At 38.3% G+C, this 23,706-nt stretch overlaps 2 protein-coding genes across 2 annotated transcripts; both read right to left on the bottom strand.

Annotated features, from left to right (window-relative positions):
- LOC109828522 lies at positions 461 to 7,390 on the bottom strand. The gene is made up of 5 exons (XM_020395681.1): positions 6,989 to 7,390; positions 6,846 to 6,898; positions 4,654 to 6,222; positions 2,423 to 2,549; positions 461 to 1,273 (listed from the first exon to the last, which is right to left on the bottom strand). Exons 1-5 carry the CDS (start codon positions 7,134 to 7,136, stop codon positions 618 to 620), a joined length of 2,553 nt encoding a protein of 850 aa, XP_020251270.1. The 5' UTR covers positions 7,137 to 7,390; the 3' UTR covers positions 461 to 617.
- On the bottom strand, positions 13,268 to 13,540 carry LOC109841070 (protein SRC1-like). The gene has a single exon (XM_020409936.1). The coding sequence runs from the start codon at positions 13,538 to 13,540 to the stop codon at positions 13,268 to 13,270; it is 273 nt and encodes a 90-aa protein (XP_020265525.1).

The raw sequence follows: 23,706 nt of genomic DNA, 5'->3' as shown, positions 1-23,706 counted from the left end.
GTAATTTTATTCACAAGAGATACACTGTAATCCAAACAAAACGAGTAGAATAGCCAACATCAATATCTACAAAATATTTCAAAAGAGGAAGATAAAAAATATGTAGAAAATATTCAAATAAGCATCATCTAATTTTTTATAACTAAAACTTCTTAAAATCATGTAGAAAAGAGTAAAGTTGGATGCAATGGGCCAGTAAAGCAAATGTTCAATAACAAGGAAAAAAACGTCCCAGGCGTATCTCAAACTATATAAAACAGTTTTGGACACCAAGTAAAGCAGTGCTCAATCGAAAAATAAAGGCATCAAATCCACAGAATAAATTGTATCATAGAGAACACCAACAACCTGCTTGAGTGCTTGTTTCCATGCTAGTACAGACCGCATGTCACAAGCTCAAAGCAAAACTCTTTCCTCCCTGTCTACACATGGCATTATAACCATGAGCATCTCCCTCATCATAAAACCACTTCTCAATGCAAATATGAAAATAGCTACATAATGATCCTATGAACAGCTACAGACTGAAACCCTGCTATCTTTTCGTCAGATGTACGATTATGATACAAAAGTCAAAATCTTCCTAGAAAACAGTAACCCAATAAACCATCATACCTTCAAATTAAAAGATCTATTACAAATTCACCTACTAGTTCGTTAACTATATCATCCCCAATTTGTACACCAGTCTCAAATGACTCGGTCTCAAAGTTGGTCCACATCCCATTTGAATGGCTTATATCATTCTCAACTATGTCATCCATCATCTTTCCCCTCGAACTATTCCATCTTTCAGTCTCGTCGCGTATCACTCTTGACAGCCTTTCTCCTCTCATTAACAGAGAAAGGTTTGATCCTGGACGATAGAAGCAGATAAATTGAGAATCCAAGCATTCTATTATGCAGTCAATGAGGAGATCTCTAAGTTGCTTCCCATCTTTACAATCTGTCACCTTGAGATCCTTTGCAATGGCTTCTAAAGTATCATAAATGAAGGAATCCTTTGCATTTGAACTGGGCAAAGAAATGTTCTCAATAAGAAGTTTAGCGTTGGATTTGGCCTCTGTAGAGGAGCTGGGCTTACTCTCTGAGAACCATATATCATGGAGATCGAAGGAATCTTTGATGACTGAGTTTTTCTCAAGAAAATCAAACTTCTCAACATCAAAAGAGGAGGCAGAATCTAGAATTTCAGTATCCTCTAGAAGTTCAGTATCCTCTAGTGACGGAATATTGTTGCAAGTCCCACTGGAACCGAAATCCGGTTTGTGCCCTGAAATTTTAGTAAGAACACAAGTGAAATAAAATTATTTTAAACAGAAATGGTAGACAGCAAATCTAAAGCTTAAAATGCATGGAAGAATTGGAGATACCACAAAAAACAGCGTAGTCATGAAAACCCAAAAAGATTACAAAATACCCTAGTCCTTCCTATGCTCTAGTCTCCCTCACTTTCGTTACTGATGATAGAAGAGGAAGAAAAATTTCAGTCGTACTCGTAAAAAGCCACATTGTTATCTCGTATTTAACTAAACAAGAAAAGGGGGAAATTATATGAGTTTATATTTTACAAATGTACCAGCTAAGCAGAGGGAATCCACTCAATCGATTAAAGAGGCGTCTAGGCATGGAAACGGGTTGAGTTAGGGTCAATACCTACAAGATCAAATTGAGATCCAACCAGCTAAAAAAATGTAGGACAGGTTTGATAATTTAAACTCAATAGTGAATTAGATTAGAATCTAAATTTTCACTTATCTAAGATCAAACATTTTTCCTTGAATGTGCCAATTTCTATTAATAATTGATAAACATTATGTTTTTCTTGTTGGGGAAAATTTGTGCCTAACTGGGAGTTAATGAGCCTAAATAGAGGCTAAGAACCAAATTAACCCAAAAGGTTAAACTGTTAGTTATTGACCCCAACTCCTATTTAAACTCATAACTCTTTCTTTAACTTTTTCTGATGTGGGACTATACTCACACATGAATATCCAAACAATCTCCATCTTCATTTGTGAGTGTAACTCCATGACCCACGGGAACCATGGACCGTTTGCTGACTTGGTCTAAACCATTGCTAACAATAATTTCCTCTTCAAGTTACTTGAAAGCATCTCTGCTAACTCTGTGGTTAGATGTATCAAAATAAAGTAGAATCAACAACCAAAAACTTTTGGAATTGGTTAAAAGGATGCAGGAAGCTTGGCATTCAGACTAGTTCTATGAAGTGGGTATTATTTCCCAAAAAACAAGATAAAAGAAATAGAAGTCTATATTGAACCTAGAAGAACTAATAACCATGCTGAGGTCTCTGCTTGTTTAGAAAGAGTATATTAAGCAAGAAAAAAACTCATGAAGCATGTGTTCGAGCATAATGTAAGTAGAGAAATAGTTGCAGAGAGATAGTAGTATTGCATACCTGAGCTGCCATTGGGACTCCCAGAGAAGCAACTGTCATTTGAGAAAGAGACATCGAGGATCGACACAGGGCTTGGATGATCACTACTAACAGTATATGCAGAAGAAATATTTACGTCTTCTTCAGCCTAAAGAGTAAAGAAACATGAGATCAGAGAGAAAAAAACGAATGCCTTAGTCCCAAGTATTTTCGTAGTGTCCAGAAAGTAGTAGAGTATCAGTAAATAAGAACATGCTAATGACCAAACAAAAAATAAGCTAAGTGAAGGAATAATGACAAAGATGCATAAATATGCATAATCCTTGTATATGCCTAAAATTATCTAATAAAACATGAAGAGATCATTCAAAACAATATTTTAACATTTTAGTCCAAGGATGATCACTACTAACAGTATATGCAGAAGAAATATTGACGTCTCCTTCAGTCTCTTCCGCTTTGTCAATCTTCCTCAATCCTCATAAATGTCAAAGAGGTAAAAAAGTTTGTTTGGTCAAGGAGCAAGACAAACTGTAAAATCATGGAATTATTGGAAAATATCAAGGTGTCAAGCTAACTTCTACATATTAACACGTTGAAATCTAAGAATTAAGAAATTGAACAGACTATATGTTGCATTTGAGAACTCCATGAGACGATATATTCCAGGATGGAAAAAGGATCAAGAGAGACCCGTGGTTGAGGATATGGCAACAAGAAAAGTATTCATTGGAGGAGTTGATCAGGTAATGTGGTGAACCTATCAACTTAAGGTGTAGCTGCAACAACAAAGACTAATAGCACAACTCATGTAAGATCTTCGACCTTCATTTGAAGATTAACACACATGTTAACCAAGTAAATATAAATATTCCTTCCACATTGACATATATTGGGCTTTTAGATACCTAAACAGAAGGGTGAATACAATACAATGAAGATCAATATACTTCACATTGGCATGCATGCTTGCTTTCATGGCTATGCATTAAAGCAAGTATATGAGGATAATAACACAATTTTCGGTTCACTATGCCTAGATATAAGTGCAATTCCACATAGGTAATCTTCTAATCTTACCTCTTCACCAAGACTATCTCCCCACCCCAATCTAGATAATTATTTCATTTGAAATTCCACATTCAAGGAATGAAAATACTAGTCAACTTGCTTAACCTGCCAAGGAATTCAAGAGTTTGTGTCCCCTCTTATTCATAATTTTCCTTGGCCAGGGATTTGGCAGTACTCAGATGGTTACATTCGATTGACGGCAGTAGTTATAAACTTTGCCAGTTCTTTTTTCAAGCTCTTGTCATCATGTCACCCCCTTTTTATTAGAAGACACTTGATGACTATGATGATAACATAATTGAAAGCTCAAATTACACATCGTATTTCTTCAACTCCACGGAATCCCCATTCATGGACTCAGCTCACTCATGAAACTAAGGTGATAATCACTAACATGATAGTCTGAGTTCAAGTTTTTATGCGTATTTAAAAATGGAAATAACAACCTGTTTAGCAAGTAACTCCTGACAACTTCAAATATTACTAGAAGGCATGGAGCTGTTGCTCTAAAAACATAAATTACATGTATTGAATTGTTTGTGGGAGTTGGATTTCGTATCATCTAACTTTCGAAGCAACAAGAGATGATGGAAGTGAGTGTGTATATTCACATAATTTGTTTAAATTGTATGCTCTGAATGATCTAACAGCAAGCAACAACAGATTGGCAGGAAATAATATATTTAAGAAACAATTAAGTATACCGGCGATAATAGCAACTTAATCCAAATATGAAAAACTTGGTCAATAATTTGATTCTGGTGTACTTAATCATGCTCATATAACCAGAAGGCCTGGCATCCATCCAAGTTTAAGTGGGTTGGTATGACATACATACGAGAGAGATTGAGATTTTAGTCTTAGAAGGCTTATATGTTTGGACTCATGACTCAAAGTCCATGTGTTTCCAAGACATATTAAGCTCATCTCCGTTAGTGGGGTTTTGCTCTCGAAACACATATGTCATGTGAAATTCAGCATAAACCCAATATTTTATCACCAATCCACGTACCATCAGCAGTAAGGAGAAAGACTGGTCTACATGCATGATGTATTCAATTGAAACTATAGTAAACTGTACACTACAAGAACCAGGAAAAGCGTATGAACTACTAGTCTACTAGCAAAAGTAGAAGAAAATAAAATGAAACCTATGATTATCAGCTTCTAGAATAATTGACCTGAGATTTTTCATTTGTTTTAACCATATCACCATCTGAGACAATGCGATCAGAGGTATCTGTGAAGCCACAAGACAAAGCATCTTCTTGTTTGAACGTAAGTGCTGAAATCAGCTCCCCAAGAATGGAAGCAGTGCATCTCTCTTCAGAAGCATTTCCAGGTAGAAATTCATCGCAATCCAGAGAATTTAACTCTTCAATTTTTCGCTCTAAAAGTGTACTTAGTGAGTCTCCACACAAGGTCTCCTCTTTTTGAGATGCCATGCTATGAACCGTTGTTTCTGTTGATACCAACTTTTTAGGAAGAGAAGCATTATAACTAGGTTTACCTTTGCATCTCCTTTTATCTTCTATGTTATTTGAACTTGACCTACGAGCATGTTTCATTGGTGAATTGAATGTGAAAGAAACGATAGCATTTCCTTCAAAGCTACTGGCACCATTACCGTCCACACGTCTTTTAAATTCACTCTTGACAGAATTGAGATTTGTAGAATTGTTACCAATTATCCCTTTTCCTTTTACCAAGCTGCCCCTTGCACTTTGTTGCTTGTTAATGGTAAAATTCACTACCTTACCACTTTCAGACAGCGAATCATCATTCGGCCTTCTTTTATGAGCTTTGTTCTTCCTCTCCAATCGATTTTGATCTATTCCCAATCTTTCTCTGCCTAATTTACTGACAAGTGTAGTTGAATGCTTGCAGCTACTCAAACCACTATCAGAGGGAACAAAATCTCGTCTATTTGATTTTGCATTATGCACGCTTGGCCCACAAGCCAACTTACCTCTAACTGGAGGCAAAGCATTTTGCCTAAAAATATTCCTATCATGCTCATCCTGCATGCATTTAGGTTGAACATCAATAGATTTTGGCTTATCTTTGCCAAGTGGGAGGACCAACGATCTCTTTGATTCTAACCGATCTTGGCTGAAAGGGGACAATAATGTTCTCTTCTCAAGAGGTTTCATCTTGTTCTCTGAGTCCTTAGTTTCGCTCAAACTAGTAAAGCTCCTAGAAGAACTCACAAAAGGATCATTCGACGATATTTTGTACTTTTTCATAAAGACCCCATCTTTAGATACTTTTTCATCAGACTGTGAAGAACAACCCGTACTATAGGTGAGAGTACACTTGGCATGATTTCTTCGGGACTGCAATCCTGGTTCCAAAATCCTAGTCGCAGCCTCCATTAGTCGATTTGAGCCTCTCTTTGAAAGAAGCCTCGGGCTTTTCACAGGTGAAGCGAGTTTGTGATGATACTGTCTCCTTGCTCTTCTGTTGGAATTTACAGTTTCCGAAGAGGAACTAAAAGGTTTCTGCTGCCTCTCCATGAATCCTCCTGTTCTTTGAAGCTTCTGAGGTCTTGTATCTTTCACTTCAGAAGTTTCGTATCGGCCACTACCAAAATCTGATGCCAGTGAAGGCTTGCTAGGTTTCTTATGGTGGACAATTGGCATGGATTCGAGACCCATTAGTTTGGCTATTGGGCCAGGATCTTGCATTTGATTACTCTGAAAATTCTGCTTCTGAGAGATCGGGAAGCTTTCGAGGTTGTCGTCAGTAACCTATAATTAAAAGAAGCCGCATAAAAATCATTAAAGCAATTGTTACAATAACAGGTTTGATTTTTAACTTAATGCAGGCAAAAGAATGGAAAATTGGACTTTCAATAGAATCAAGTTCTCATCAATCCACATTTTGAAAACCTATAGGAAAATGAAAACAATATATCAAGAAAAATGCATATATTGTATTTGTCAGGAAAAATAACAGGAATGCACAAATACAGGGTGTCTGCTAGTCTCCATGACTCTGAGATTGCTAAATCAGCAAATAAGATGAAAAAACAAGTGAACAAGTTTATCACACTTATTAGTTCTGCATTAAAGCAATTAGATTAAAAAATGGGCTAAATCTGGAGGGGAAAACAATAAGGAAGTCCTCTGAACTACAACAAAAAGGTTCATTTATGAGTTATATAACTCATGATTTTGATCAGCAACCTAACAATTAAAAACCATATATCAATATCAGTTAAAAATAAAAAATAGAACCCCTGGAAACAAGTAGAGGCAATTAATACTCATAAAGAGAAAAAAATAGAAACCATTTCAGTCCAATCTAAAATAAGAGACCCATTTGTCTACAGAAATTTTTATAAAAAAACAGCAGAGCCTGAAGAAATTACCAGAAACTGCTTAAGCCTGGGCATCTTCTCATCCCCACCAAATTTCTTCGAGCCTATCAAAAACGAAAACAAAGATCAAAACTTTCCTCATTTTTCTCACTCAAAATCAAAGAACAACAAAAGGGTCAGTCTCAAATTAGCACCTGAAGGTAGCAGAAGCTTGTTACTCGAGAAAAGCTTCTTCTTTTTGTTAGAGAGCATTTTGTTCCAATCAAAAAAATGGAAGAAAACACTCCCCAATCCTTTCCCCTTCGTGGGTTTCTTCTCAGTAATCGCCATCCTCGAACCCATCTCAGTTTCAATCAATCAGTTGCTCACAGAAGCTGCATTTTCATGAAAAGGGCATTTTGGGGAGAGCTGTTATAAGAAATGGGTTGCCATGTTTTGAAGCAAAATTTGAAAGGATAGAAAAAAACAAAGCAAATGAGCATAGAAAGGAGAGTGCGGTGTCGACGGGGATCTCTCGCTTCAGAGTAAAGCGACCTCTGCTTGTGAAATTTTCACCTCTCTCTCTCTCTCTCTCTCTGTGTGTGTGTGTGAGTCCTTGATTTTCTGTTTTGTTTTGTATCGAGGCAGAAGACTGGGGTCAGTCAGAAAAGCTGGGGAGAGAGACAAATGGAAGTGTGTTATTAATTTTTTTTATTAATTATTTAATGTTATAAGATTTTATGCATTTGTTTATTGGCTAAATATCAGAACAAGTATCTAGTGAAAATAGTTTATCCAAATATGTGCTAAATGAGTGTTAATCGGATTATTAGATCTTGAGATTTGTACATGGGTCAATTGGTTAATATTTTTTTGATGCGCATCTAATGTCATGAATCTATTACATATTTTCTCTGAGAAAACCCCCATAACATTAATGAATGGTTATGAAAAAGTTCCAAGACTTTTAAAATATTAAGAAGGTCTGGGGTTATTAGAAAACTCCCAACTTTAGGGTGTGTTTGGCGATAATTCAAAAGTATTAATCCAATTTAATTCTAAATCGGTTCAAAATTGAACGGAATTGGTGGTGGTCCGACAAAAAAACTTAGTTTAGGAGCCTCTTTTGGGCCTAAAGAAAAATGGGTCATTGTTTTCTCAGTTTTGCCAAACTAAAGTGATCTAAAAAATGAGCTGGGATTGATCATAGCTTAGGTTAAGAGATTATAAAACACACTATAATATTTTATCAAGAAAACTCCTAAAGGCATTAATGGCAATTTTTCACAAAGGTGAATAAAATTTCACAAAGGGATGTTTTTCCGGTAAAAAATTGTAGTTCACAGTCATAGGGCAGTTCTCAGATAAAAACATTGGTTAAAGGGGGTTTTCCGATAACCGCTAAACTTAAAATGGGTTTCTGATATTTTGAAAGTTGTGGGGGTTTATGTGATATTCGTTCAATGTTAAGGTGGGGTTCCCTTATGTGATGGGATCTTTAGCCTGGTTTTATTTAATGAGAGGAGGAGCGGGGTGTTAGGATTTTAGGTTTGTCTGTGTTATAGGGTTCTTTTAGTTTTTGGCTGCTTCCTTTTTTCAAAAAAAAAAAAAAAATAGTTTTGGCGGCTTCTGTCTATGTTTTGTACTTTCTGAAATGGCACGTGAGACCAGCAAACGGGACGCATTTGGGTGGCTGGTCATGGGTGGAGCGTGTTTGCAAAAGTGTTATAAAAGAAGGGGTTTATTGATGTTGCATGAAAGCGTAACAACATTATTATCATGGCTCAAAACATATTACGTGGAATTATTTGTTCTCGCTGATTAATATTTATTGAGATTGAATGGTCCCCCAAATGGCTGAGCCACCCACATTATGCAAAGCAAACGGCTGCGGTGACGAGCTCTCACCGGAAAACTGGTCGCCGACGAGAAAAATAGCATTGTTGGTAAGTTGCATCAATTAAAATGACTTAAAGCAGGTTTACCTAATTAAAATATTTTCTTGATAAATAGGGTGGAATTAAAATATCACTATAGATATTTAGCCGAAATATGAATGACTGGAAGACGAGAACTTTAACATTTTTTCCATATAGCCAGTGATAGAACTTAACATTGATTATCATACTTATGTTTATGTTCTAGCTATTACCTTCCATAATCATTTCTATCTTCTATTGTATCACGGTGGGGACCCTACGGAAAAAAAGACAGATTCTACCCAAAAACTCTCCCCGTGAGTGCTCATGTTAGTACGTAACCATAAAATGGGTGAATATGATTAGGGCTAAGCGAACTTTGGTTTAAACCGATCAAATCGACCGAGCCTACCGCGCGCTTTTCAGTATTTGGGTTGGTTTCGAAGACAGCTCGGTCGAGATCGGGTCACAAAAAATTTAGACCTGATTACACCGAACCAACCAAACACAGCTACGGTGAACCCAGTTCTTGGACATTTATAAAGTGCACCGGTTATTATCGATTTTTAAGGTGCACCCAGTTATGATATTGAATATATAGTCACTTCTCTCTTGCCTTTTTTTTTTTTTTTGAAAAGACTCGCTTACTTTTTTGTGGAGATCACCTAATGACCCACGTCACTACTTCTTGCAATCATTACTATCAAATAATATAGCGAGAAATTAAGGATCTTAAAGGTCATAGATCTTCCGTCTACTCAGAGCAAAAAGCAAAAGGATGTGGCCTCTCTCCTTCAACAAATCATAATCACAAGAAATGTACGGAAATAAATTAAAATTTCAAGGATCTATTGGGTTTTTTTCCTATCTATATGTTTAATTTCCTTAAACCCTCTTCCGGATATGTTATATATTGTATTTGCGCCCAAGTGAGAGCTGCCGTCATCACCAATCGGTTGTGGGAATCGTACAACCGAAAACACCGATTGAACCAAACCGAAATAACTTGGTTTAATTTGTTCAGTTTTATTCTCATTATAGTTTGGTTCAGTGTGCTAAAATTTGTCTACAAGCGACAGAACCTCCCATTTGCTCACTCCTATATATGACAAGATATAACGGTGTTTTAAAACTCCCAAAGCGTTGTTTTAATGTGGAATAAGAAAGCTTGCACAAAGGATAACTAACTAGCCACAATATCAACCTAAAAGTAATATTTAGCGCAATACAAAAGCAGATTATCTTTAGGGAAAATTGCGTCTAGCCCCCAAAACGAGTCCAAGTTTCCACCCACTTCCAAGACTTTTTCAACGCTCCCAAAACCCCCAAAAGTAAACTTATAATTCTCTGAGCCACCAAAACATAAAACCCAAGAGTTTTAAACATGTGAAGACCATAATACCCTTTCTCTCTCTCTCTCTCTCCCTCTCTCAGTTTCTCTCTCATCAAATCAATGGAGATTTCAGCTAGGGAATTTTGCAGGGATCAGAAGCCTTCGTCTCCTTGAACCTCGCCTAACAGTAGCTTGAAAAGCAGCACGAGCTCTAACAATGGCAGCTCGACAAACAACATGAACCCTAACAATGGAGCTTAGCCATCAACATCCCTCCCTCCTCTAACTCCCAAATCAAACCCTAACCCTAACCCGAACCCTAATCTATACCCAACGACCTTCATCCAAGCCGACACCCAATCCTTCAAACAAGTTGTCCAAATGCTCACCGGATCCTTAACATCGAGCAGTGAAGAAAATGGCAATGAGGACGAAGTCAAAGGGCGGTAGATGAGGCTTATCGGGTTATCGAGTTTTGGATTTGTGTCGGATGGTGTATCTAACTCGGAGATGGCCGGCAATCGACAATAGAGGGTGGGGACCGCCGCTAGAGCAGGATAGTTAGAGGGATCAGGAGGGTCAAAGGGAAAAGCGGTGACGGAGGCGGCGAAGGACTGATGCCGAGCTCGCTGAGGATCATTTCGTCGTACTTGAAGACGGTCTTGTCCAACACTAGCACCGTTGTGACCACCATTAGATCAGCCGGAGCTTCGGTTGCTGCTTCGATCGCGTCCCGGGTGAGGCGAGGCTGAGGGAGACTAGGTTTTAATTTTTTGAGATTTTTAATGATAAAGTGAGTCTATTTGTTAGGATCTCTGGTTAATTATGAGAAAGGAAATTGTTGTTTGCTGTTTTGTTTGGTAAAAATTTGGAAAGTTGTGATCTTTTGTTGGTTGTTAAGGTTACGTGTTGATTGTAAAAGTTACAGGTTTAATGTTAAGGTTATGCATTTGTTGTGAAGGCTACGCGTTGGTTGTGAATGTTACGTGTTGGTTTTAAAGGTTATGATTTGGTTGTGAAGAATACGCGTTGGTTATGAAGGTATTACGAGTTGGTTATTAAGATTATAGGTTGCTTGTTAAGATTACGCGTTGGTTGTGAAGATTTCAAGTTGGTTGTTAAGGTTACACGTTGGTTGTTAAGGTTACAGGTTGGTTGTGAAAGTTACGGGTTGATTGTTAAGGTTATGGGTTGGTTGTGAAGGTTATGGGTTTGGTTGTGAAGGTTACGGGTTGTTTGTGAAGGCCTTACGGGTTGGTTGTGAAGTTTGTTCAATATCCTTTTCTTTAATGTTACTACAGTAATTTTATTATTTTCTTCAGTAATTGAACCGTTGTTTATAAGTTATAGTAAAAACATTTTTGTGCCAAAATAAAGTTCATAGAAAGAGGAGAGAAAATAGAACTACAGAAAGAGTAAAGATTAGAGAACAATTTTCAGCAGGCCCATGCTATAAGAATAAAACACATCAAAAAAGAAACTAAAACATATTTTATTCTAGGAAAATTGCAAAACGTATTTTATTTCTTGTACAATATTATGCTAAAAGCAATCATAAAGAAACTAACACAATATTATGCTAAAAGCAATCATAAAGAAACTAAAACATATTTTCTTTTAGAAATAATGTGAAGGTTTACATGTTGGTTGTGAAGGTTATGAGTTGGTTGTTAAGGATAAACATTAGTTGTGAAGGTTACTCGTTGGTTGTGATGTTAACATTCACAATCAACTCCTTACCAAGGTTCACAATCAACCCGTAACCTTCACAACCAACTCGCAAGCTTAACAATCAACCAATAATCTCTATAACCAATCCGTAACCTTAACAACTAACACATAACCTTCACAACTAACGTGTAACCTTCACAACCAACGCGTAATATTAACAATCAACCGTAACCTTCACAACCAATCCTTAACAGTCAATCATAACCTTCACAACCAACCCGTAACATTCACAACCAACGAGTAACCTTAACAATCAACCCGTAACCATCACAACTAACCTGTTAACTTCACAAACAACCCGTAAGACCTTACAAACAATCCGTAACTTTCACAACCAACTCGTAACCTTAACAACCAACCCGTAACCTTCACAACCAACCCGTAATCTTAACAACCAACGCGTAATATTAACAACCAACGCATAATCTTCACAACCAACGCATAATCTTAACAAACAAACCCGTAACCTTAACAAGCAACCTGTAACACCTTCACAACCAACGCGTATCCTTCACAACCAACCCGTAACACCTTCACAATCAACCCGTAAGACCTTCACAACCAACGTGTATCCTTCACAACCAACGCGTAATCTTCACAACCAACACGTATCCTTCACAACCAACATGTAACACTTTTACTACCGATGCGTATCATTCACAACCAACCCGTAACATTCACAACCAAACCGTAACCTTAGCAATCAACTTGTAACCTTCACAACCAACCCGTAACATTACCCATAACCTTTACAGCCAACGCATAATATTAACAAACAACCCGTAACCAAGCAACCCGTAACACCTTCAAAACCAACGCGTATCATTCACAACCAACACGTATCCTTCACAACCAATCCGTAACACCTTCACAACCGACGCATATCCTTCACAACCAACGCATAAATCTTCACAGCCAACGTGTATCCTTCATAACCAACCCGTAACACCTTCACTACCGACGCGTATCATTCACAACCAATCCGTAACCTTCATAACCAACCTGTAACCTTAATAATTAACTTGTAACATTCACAATCAACTCGTAACTGAGCCTAACAACCACCCCCAACTTATCCCAAACAGCAATATATCATCAATTGAATCATTTTGGATGAGAAAACCATCTTAGATGATTTCATAATCTTCTAATAAGAAACATAGGAATTAGTATGACCCGATCTAAAAATAAGAAAATTAAAAAAAAAAAACAACCCGTGAAGAAACTCCATCCAGTTCTAGCGATATAGTGAGGGGGGCGACTTCACCTTTTATTCTAACTTCAAAACTCATAGCAAAACATATAAAAGTAGTAACTAACTTTTTATTCATTGATTATCCATCATTACAAGATAAAAGCGACACAAAAAAATTAACACTAAATACTTAAGCACCCCAGCATCCATAGATCTCCACACCCTGCATCAACAGCGAATAAAAAAATCACAAAAAATCAACAAAAAGACTTTAAAAAACAAAGAACTTTCGGCCACAGATCGATCGATGGATTGCCTAATCGCTATCGCTGCTGCTGCTGCTCCCGTCGTTGTGACCCTTCCCGTCCTCGCTGTGCTTCTTCTTCTTCTCCTTCTTCTCTCTGTCGTGCTTCTTCTCGTCGTCGTCGCCGTGGATCTTGTCCATCACGCTACCACCTTCACCGTGCTTCTTGATCTCCTCGGGCTTCTTCTCCTCGACTTTGTGGTACTTTTCTTCCTCCTTCTTGTGGTCGGCTCCTGCTCCCATTCCCAATTTCTCCTCGATCTTGTGAAGTTGGGGGCAGTTCATCACAAATAAAAAAAGAGAAAGAGAGAAATGGTATTATGATCTTTACATGTTAAAAATTTTTAGCTTTTGTGTTTTGGGGGCTCAATGAATTACGAGTTTACTTTTGGGGGGTTTTGGAGCGTTGAAAAAGTCTTGGAGGTGGGTGAAACACTTGGACTCGTTTTAGGGGCTAGAGTCAATTTTCCATTATCTTTAAAACAATGAGATTTGCAATCAAGAGCATTGAGAATAATGAGTATCCTTGTTGTATGAGTGGATTTCCTCATGTACAAAGATGTGGTTCAATATCCACCCAGTGAATAAATAGGGAGAGGGAAACTTTTATCACCATACTCAGTTCATGTTGAGCCGGCCAATATGAGAAAATCCTCTCACATGATAAATGATAATAATTAACTTGATTTAACATATTCTACTTCTTACCTTATTAAAATATAATTAGATATTTTCTTGATGACATAGAGCCGATTGGTCAGAGCGCCAGAGACTTGAGGAGCAAAGTTAAAGTTTGAGCCCTCCTCACAGAAGTAAATCGGGGGCATGAGTCCAACCTTTATTCAGTCTAGCTCTACGTAACTAAGTAGAATTTAAATCTAAGGTTATAATCGTAATATTAGAACCTCCTTAAGATCTGGGTGAGCCGCGGGGATAATAAATTAGAGTTTTTTTTTATAAAAGGATAATAAAATTAAAATAATGTTAGGGGCACACCCCCTAACACACCACCAACCATACCCCCTTTCCCATCGCTACAGTAAACCGGGCCCCATATGGGATTTTAAAAATTTTAAAATCCCATGTGAGGCCCGGTTTACTGTAACGATGGGAGAGGGGGGTGTGGTTGATAGTGTGGTAGGGGATGTGCTCCTAACACCACTCATAAAATTAGATGTTATACAACAACTTCATTGAAAGAGAAGTACGAGTCATAATCAACTACGAAACTGATCCATTTAAAATAAGCTTGCGTGACCTGTGAACCGACAGTTTCTTATGTAAAAGTTGACATTGTGCAAGGGCTCACGTGTAATTATGCATCTTCGAAGAGAACAGGTCCGCCTTCACCGTACGACGTGCTCACGAGAGGAAACAGTTTACTCCGAAGACCCCATTGACTCCTTGGACGATTGTGATTAAATTTGGAGAATGTGAACTTAGCATGTGTTTTTTTATTTTTGTTTTCTTTTTTCTTTTTAGAAAGCAAGAGAATAATTATAATAAAATAACCTGTTTAGATTATTATTCTTCTTTTAATAATGACAAGAATACGAAAATCGGGCATGGTGCTTTTGGGAACCGATGAAGATGTTTCCTCGTTGTTGTTGGTTTTATTGGCAAAATTTGAAACGAAAAAGGGTGTATTATGTAATAAAATAAGTTGGACCAAGGACATGGCATTGGTCAGTGACAGTGCTGACTCAGCTTTTGGGCCTGGGCTCGGCTCTTTGAGTTGGGACCTTGGAAAGGGCTACAGCTACTGCTTGGCTGTAGCTCATAGCCAAGTCGATTACTTATTAAGTACAATTCAAATAAATAGTACGTTTTTATTTGCTAGTTGGTACATAAAAGTTTTGGGGTATCAATGATTCAAACCTTGGGCTTTGAAATTTCAACAAAGTTCAAAATTTTAAAGGCCAAATTTTGGCCTAAGAAAACTAGGCGAATTGTGGCCCAAATGTTTGCTAAGCACAAAAGCATTCAAACTGAGACATATTTGAACTTGTGCCAGCTTTGAAAGATCGCCAAACACAGCTTAAAGGTGTGTTTCGCAACCAACAAAAATTTAAACTTGGTCTTGTTTTGAGATGAAATGTATTCGGAAAAAACTAGAACAATTTTTCTGAGGCCTAAAAAGGCCTCTTAAGCTGGTTCTTTTTTATCCAATCTGCCGTGCATTAAAAAAAAAACTAATTCTTTCTCAAAGCAGGGCTAAGATTAGTCTTGAGCCCAGTAAACTAACATGATAAGTGGGCCGCACAAATGGAGTATGGGGCTCTTTGTGTAGAGCCCACTACGCACGATAAATCAAAGAAGAAAAGATCAGCACAAGACGGAAAAGAAGAGTCCAAAGAAACGGGTTCGGAGGCCGTCCATCCCAACCTCACCCGTAACGGATCCGACCCGATGAAGTTTGGCCTAACAACATGACGCTGTTCACGTTGAGCAGCGAACTACGAAGGAGGGGGGAAAACAAAGCAGCGGTGGGTTCGCAAATACGTGCATCTATCTTTTCATGGGAAAAAGGAGATTAGTCTCTTCTTATGCTCTTTCTTTGTCTTCTAATAATGTGCACGTTTTTTCTTGTTCAGCGATCAGCGCATAAGCTCTTTTCTTTTTGCGCTCCAACTGTTTGCTGAAATGACTGAAAGAATTTATTAACCCAGAGTCGCGCTCTTTATGGATGCTGAGGTAAGCATCATCATTGGCAGTTGATGATGGGCGATGGGGAAGGTAATGTAAAATTCCGCAAGTCATCATTTTACTTTTTGGTGATAATAGGTTCCTATAATTGATACCGTGACATTTCTTTGTGGTTATTTAGGGTGTGTTTGTTTCCCTAAAAAAGTGGGAAATCAAAGAAATGGAAAACTATTTCTAAGAAGAATTGTTTTGGGAGTGTTTGGTTTGCTAAAAACAGAAGAAAATCAAAGAAATGGAGATAAGATGAGATGAGTTGTCACTGTTGGATAGGATTCACGTGAAAAGATAAGACTTTGGGTTCAAAGCAAAGGCCAGTGGACATTTGAGTTTGTTGGATAGGATTCACGTGAAAAGATAAGACTTTGGGTTCAAAGCAAAGGCCAGTGGACATTTGAGTTCTCCACATCGTTTTCCGCGTTTAGATGTGCATTAGCCTTTTCCTCTGCATGAAGTTTTTTCCGCGTGTTGCTCCCTATAAATACATATTCCTAGGGTTTTTTCTTTTTTTAGTGAGAAAGAGGGGGTGCAAAGGACGACGCCGGCAGATGCGAAGTTTCGGCGGCTGTGCAAAGGAAGAAAGTTTTTTTTGTCTTGGGCTACGTGCAACAAGAAGACAGAGGCTTCGTGAAGAGAGAAAAAGTATTTGAAGGCTGACCTTTTCTTGAGAAGAAAAGCAAGGAGCCTATTTGAGGGTTTAGATTGTGAGAGTTGTAAACCCATTGTATTCTTTTTCTCTATAATAGTAGATCCCCCCTCCTTGCCCCGTGGACGTAGGCAGTTTGCCGAACCACGTAAAATTGGTTGTTTGAGTTTGTGGCCCCATTGTAATAATTTTTAGGATCCCTCGATAAGTCAGTCCTAGAACTGATGAGAGGAAGAGCCGATATCTCACTTGGTTGAGATATCCGCTTCAGATTCTTGTCTCCTTGGTGAGACGGGAATTCTTATTGATCTTTCTCTCTTATTGTGCACCAGAAACTCTGCCGAAATTTCCGCTGCGTACAACAGTCACATTATTATAGGATGATGTGAGTGATTTTTTAAGAAAACTTATTTTGATGTTGTTTGGTTGGCGAAAAAAATAAGGAAATGAATTATAAGAAATCTATTTCTTGTAATAGGTTGTTTTCTTTTGTTTGGTTCATTTTTAAAAATAAAAAAAATAGATGAGATAGGATGAGTTATCATTATATTATTGGATGATGTGACCCACACTTAAGGAAATTATTTTCTTAGTTTTTCGGGAGAAAATGGGTGGAAATAAAATGTTAATGAGATGAGATATGTTGTTATCATCTTATTGGATGATGTGAGTGATTTGAAATGATAAGATGAGTTGAGTTGAGTGATGTTGTGGATGAAAATAATATTTTATTAGATATGGTGGATGAGTTGTTGGATGAAAATAATATTTTATTAGATATGGTGGATGAGTTGTTGGATGAAAATAATATTTTATTAGATATGGTGAATGTGGTGGATGAGTTGTTAGATAAAAATAATATTTTATTAGATATGGTGGATGAGTTGTTGGATAAAAATAATATTTCATTAGATATTGTGGGTGGGTTTTAGGGATGGAAATGGATGAAATTGTACTTTTTGAGTTTTCTTGGTCGCAAGAGGGAAGGGTCCAAACCGAAAGAATTGGAAGTCACAGTCTAGAGTAGGAAAAGATCAGTGTGCTTGGTGCAAGGAGACTGGTCATTGGAAGAAAGACTGCCCAAAGCTCGACGAATGGATGAAGAATAAGCAGAAGGGAAAAGGGAAGCAACCATCATCAGAAGCAAACATCGTATCGGATGGTAATAATTCTGACTCTTCTATTTATTCGCTTTCTATCAGTCCTACAGATAGCTATTCGGAGGAATCTGAATGGATGTTGGATAGTGGTGCGACCTATCATGTGTGCCCTAGAAGGGAATGGTTCTCCAGTTTTGAGAAGCTGGTGGATAGTGGTGTGGTGTACATGGCTGATAACCGTGCATGCCAGATCCTTGGGATAGGAAGAATTCGCATAAAGATGTTTGACGGGACTGTTAGAGAGTTAAACGATGTGAGATATGTTCCTTCTTTGAGAAAGAACTTGTCTCGATTGGAGCTTTGGTTGGAGAGGGTCTGAAGGTTCGTGTTGAGGACATGGTTATTGAGATTGCGAGAGACTCTCGTATTTTGATGAAGGGCGTCAGGAGAAATAACCTGTATTACTTGACTGGAGGTATAGTGGCAGGTGGAGAGCTGACGACTTCTGTTGATTCGACTAGACTATGGTATTTGGGGCTTGGCCATTCCAGTATTGATTCCTCGCATAGATTGAAAGAGGGTGCAAAGACCTGCAGTTTGAAGTCCAGTGAACATGTTGATGTGAGCAAGAAGACCGAGGTGAAGTGTGGCACCTCTATTCACCGTGCTAAGGGTCGTTCTGGAGGAGTTCACGTGGATGTTTGGGGGCCTTCCAAGGGGGCATCATTGGGAGGTAATAGGCGTTTGGTTTCCTTTGTTGGTGGCTGTTCTAGGCGTGTTTGGGTTGCAACCAAATCCCCTTTGGAGAAAGTCCTAGTAGTATCCAACAGATTGAAGAAGTGTGTAATAGACAGAAAGGTGAAGGTACTTCATTCTGATGGGAGGTACAAGATGGACCTATTTCTGTATTGGAGCCGAGCTCACGGCATTTCGAGACACTTCGTTGGAAAGGAAATCTTGGGGCAACTAGATAGGGTGGCAAGTTTGGAGAACCGTGCCTTGATGGAGGAGGAACGGTGTTGGTGGTCGAGCAATGGTTTGCAGAAGAGTTTCTGGACAGAGGCTTCGACATATTTGGGTCATCCTATTAAAGAGTTGTCAACTGCTGTGATTGGAGGTAAAACTCCATTGGAAGATAGGTCTGGTAGTGTCACTTTGGTTGAGGCTTCAATGAGAAAGCCAATTGACTCTCAGCAGGTGGAGAGTTTTGGACAGACCTTAGAGGTATCGCAGCGGGTGGAGAATGATGCTACTCCACATTGGGTGAAGATTACTCCAGGTCATTCTGCATTGGTTGGGATTCCAGCTGAAGTGACACAGCGTGGAAGTCATTTGGATTCGGATACAGATGATGAGTTGGGTTTTGACTCGAGTGCAGCTGATAGATGCAGTTTGGATATGACCATTGGTTCACCTCAGGTGGAGGTGTTTGAGGCCATTGGAGGTGCTATCAGCCACAGAGTTGATGATATTGGAGAAGGGTTGCGAACTCTTCTAGTGAATTGAGGTCTTTGGAGGCCATTTGGGTGAACTACGTTCGGCTTGATTCCTTGGGCAAGAGGATACGTAGGCAGTCTTTATGATGCAGCCAATTTGTGAGTTGATACCGACATCTGGAGGATTCTCGACTTGTTATGGATTGAGTCCGTTGTCGTGAATTGTTTCACTTCGTACTGGACACAACAAGTGAGATATTTGGTTTGGTCGGTGTCGGCTTAGTTTTGGGAAAACTTCACCGAGGTGGAGAATTGTTGGATAGGATTCACGTGAAAAGATAAGACTTTGGGTTCAAAGCAAAGGCCAGTGGACATTTGAGTTTGTTGGATAGGATTCACGTGAAAAGATAAGACTTTGGGTTCAAAGCAAAGGCCAGTGGACATTTGAGTTCTCCACATCGTTTTCCGCGTTTAGATGTGCATTAGCCTTTTCCTCTGCATGAAGTTTTTTCCGCGTGTTGCTCCCTATAAATACATATTCCTAGGGTTTTTTCTTTTTTTAGTGAGAAAGAGGGGGTGCAAAGGACGACGCCGGCAGATGCGAAGTTTCGGCGGCTGTGCAAAGGAAGAAAGTTTTTTTGTCTTGGGCTACGTGCAACAAGAAGACAGAGGTTTCGTGAAGAGAGAAAAAGTATTTGAAGGCTGACCTTTTCTTGAGAAGAAAAGCAAGGAGCCTATTTGAGGGTTTAGATTGTGAGAGTTGTAAACCCATTGTATTCTTTTTCTCTATAATAGTAGATCCCCCCTCCTTGCCCCGTGGACGTAGGCAGTTTGCCGAACCACGTAAAATTGGTTGTTTGAGTTTGTGGCCATTGTAATAGTTATTAGGACCCCTCGACAGGTCAGTCCTAGAACTGATGAGAGGAAGAGCCGATATCTCACTTGGTTGAGATATCCGCTTCAGATTCTTGTCTCCTTGGTGAGACGGGAATTCTTATTATTGATCTTTCTCTCTTATTGTGCACCAGAAACTCTGCCGAAATTTCCGCTGCGTACAACAGTCACATTATTATAGGATGATGTGAGTGATTTTTTAAGAAAACTTATTTTGATGTTGTTTGGTTGGCGAAAAAAATAAGGAAATGAATTATAAGAAATCTATTTCTTGTAATAGGTTGTTTTCTTTTGTTTGGTTCATTTTTAAAAATAAAAAAAATAGATGAGATAGGATGAGTTATCATTATATTATTGGATGATGTGACCCACACTTAAGGAAATTATTTTCTTAGTTTTTCGGGAGAAAATGGGTGGAAATAAAATGTTAATGAGATGAGATATGTTGTTATCATCTTATTGGATGATGTGAGTGATTTGAAATGATAAGATGAGTTGAGTTGAGTGATGTTGTGGATGAAAATAATATTTTATTAGATATGGTGGATGAGTTGTTGGATGAAAATAATATTTTATTAGATATGGTGAATGTGGTGGATGAGTTGTTAGATAAAAATAATATTTTATTAGATATGGTGGATGAGTTGTTGGATAAAAATAATATTTCATTAGATATTGTGGGTGGGTTTTAGGGATGGAAATGGATGAAATTGTACTTTTTGAGTTTTCTTGGTTTTCATTTCTATTTCTTGGGTTTTTAGGAAATAACCAAACAGGCCCTTAGAGGAATTTGTGAAGTAGAAACCCAATAGCGAACGCGATGATTATTCATCAAATATTTATTAGTTGTTGATGAGAATGTCCTGATCTATTATTGATTAAATAGGAGAATCCTGATTTGTAAGAGTAAGGGGTGGTTGGCAATTCAATAGGGAATTGAAAATGTGTTAAGTTGCTCTTTTTTTATTTAAGAAATGACTTTCACATGGTCTATGTCAGCTTACTCTTTTGAAAAGAGAAATCAAAAGATAAGATAACGCCACATAAGATTACTAGAATTAAATTAGTTGTTTTGAAAACGACCAGGGTGAATTTGCTAATATTATTTAAATTTTAATTAATTCAAATAATTTTACTTTCTAATTAACCAATCAGTTTTTTCAAATGTATTTATTTATAAATATTTTTCATTATGCATCATATTTTAATTTCTTAAACTTTCTATTTGTTGGTTATTTTGGCTTTGCATGAATCTGACTTGCTAAAATAATTATTCAATTAAAAAGGAGCAATGCATATAATTAACTTATGATTGGAAATAAAGACACTTCAGAACATGATATTGGTAAAAATTAAATAATATCTACCAAATCTCAATCGTAGTTTTCAAAACCACTAGTTCAATTGTGGTAACCCTATGTGACATTATCCTATCCATTAAATTGGAGATAAATGATGAGGATTAGAGGAATTGGACCCTCTTGGATTACCATCTAATTGGAGAGGATTTGCATAGTATTAATTAGTAAATATAGTTAAAATCGTTTAATTACAATTGGTTACTATTTTTGTCACTTTCATGGGACTTCACTTTTGGAGAAGTCAAAATTGCATTAAATATTATATCACAACTTTCTTCTATTTTACCTTCATAACCACTTATATCCAAACAAACACCTAAAGTATTAAAAATAATTCACTTTTTTTTATTTTCATCTTTCACTTGCACGTAAACAAACATTCCCTAAATATTTTGGATAATTTCATTATGGGTTGTATCAAGAAACAAATTAGAGGCATTATTAGCTACCGATGATACATTAAACATGTGCATAATGTGTTTACTCTATTTGAACGATATGACATAATTGCAGCTAGTGGCGTAGCCAGTCAAGGCTTGCCCTGGGCAGCTACCCAGGGCAAGAAAGTGGCCGAAGGCCACACCGATGCTGCAAACAGGTCTTCACCTGCAACCTCCCCTCTTCCGCTTGCTCTCGGAGGCGCTGAGAGTGCCAGCATCGGTGTGGCCTTCGGCAACGCAACACTGCTCGCACTCCCTGCGTCGTCCAAAAATCACATCGTCGCTCCGTTAGGAGGCTGACTATACATTCCATCAAGCAACAAAAGGTTGAATCTGCCGCCGAGAACAGCTCTGTGGACATACTCGTAGACCACCTTTACTTTTCACCCAAGATAAAAAATAATCCTAGCTACGCCACTGAGTGCAGCGTATGCAAGTATGATAGCCTTTGTAAATATATTGTAATTGATTGTATGCATTCTGCCATGGGTAAGGCCGCAATATACACCATGAATAAGGGTCTTGATCCTTCAGCAATAAAAGAAACAGAGGTAAAAATTTTCTTTGCTCAACGTGAAGAGGAACTCTTGATTAATTATTATTATTTATCCATGTTTCTCTACTCTTAGCTCGTTTGTTTTTATCAAAATTTTATTAACAATTATAACATTACCATAATATATATGTAGCAATATTATAATTATATATCGTGCATTGAAGGGGTGACGGCTAGTATGCATAATAAATAATGGCCACCGTCAATCGTATTAATTACCTAAAATGGGGGAGTAGGTCTCTCGTCATTTTGTTGTAGGTTATGTGAAGATCTACGATTCAAGGAGGGGGGTGGTGGCTAGGGTCGTCTATTATTTTTTGAAAGAACCCAAAATATGCAGCAAAAATAAAAGTAATAATAAGTAAAACTGAAACAAAGACAAATATGAGAATAATCATAGCCAAAACACAATAATTTTATAGTAATTTAAATAAACAATCATACATCCACTCTTCCTTCTTATTGAAGAGGTTTCCTCACTATAATCAAAGTTCTCATGAATTACAAATCCGATTCGATAGGTTTGCAAAGACTAAATCCTAGTTTCTCCCAAATTAGCCGTCTAACCTAAACTATGACAGTGAGTAACTATAGCCCTAACTAATAACTATAGAGGATGAATGCGGAGTCACACAGGAGAAGGTGCTTGTTGAGATAGCTTGCTGACGACGGTTTGGTCTCCAAGTGGAAGATTGTTGGTTTGGGTGTAGACCAAACCCGTCAGGCGAGCTCGAGCGGACGAGGAGCTCCGTCATCCCCATCAGCAGAGCAGTCTTTAGCCACAGGCAGGGTTTATGCGGTAGTTCCCCGTGATCATGGAGCTAGTGGAGCCGTTGTGGAGGGTACGTTCTTTGTGAACTCCTTTCCCGCCCGTATTCTTTTCAATTCGGGAGCCTCACATTCTTTCATATCGCATGCATTTATGGCTAGACTCCAGCTCGTAGCTCAGCCACTAGACGAGCTCGTGGCGGACGCGGTCAGGCGAGGTTGTCATAGTCAGGCGAGGTCGGCGTTGATCCAGTCAGGCAAGCTCGAGGTCCAAGACGAGATGGAGGCGAGGTCTGGGCTTTGTGTGCGAGGTCGACGCAAAGCAGGCGGGGGTGAAATCTTGCTACATGCAAGGTCGAGATCCGTTCGTTCTTCAGGCAAGGTTGGGGGGCGTAGGTGTGGCTGGCGACAGCCTGTCACCAACCTGGCGTTAGGGTTCCCCTATAAAAGGGAACCCAGAACCCTAGCCCCAAGCTGCTTCTTCTCTCTCCCTCTCTCTCTCTCTCTCTCTCTCTCTCTCTCTCTCTCTCTCTCTCTACTCACTCTC

The sequence above is a fragment of the Asparagus officinalis genome, chromosome 1 (assembly GCF_001876935.1).
Source record: "Asparagus officinalis chromosome 1, Aspof.V1, whole genome shotgun sequence".
NCBI classification, from domain to species: domain Eukaryota; kingdom Viridiplantae; phylum Streptophyta; class Magnoliopsida; order Asparagales; family Asparagaceae; genus Asparagus; species Asparagus officinalis.
The sequence above is the reverse complement of the archived record's forward strand: the minus strand, read 5'-3'. Positions and strand labels throughout refer to the sequence as shown.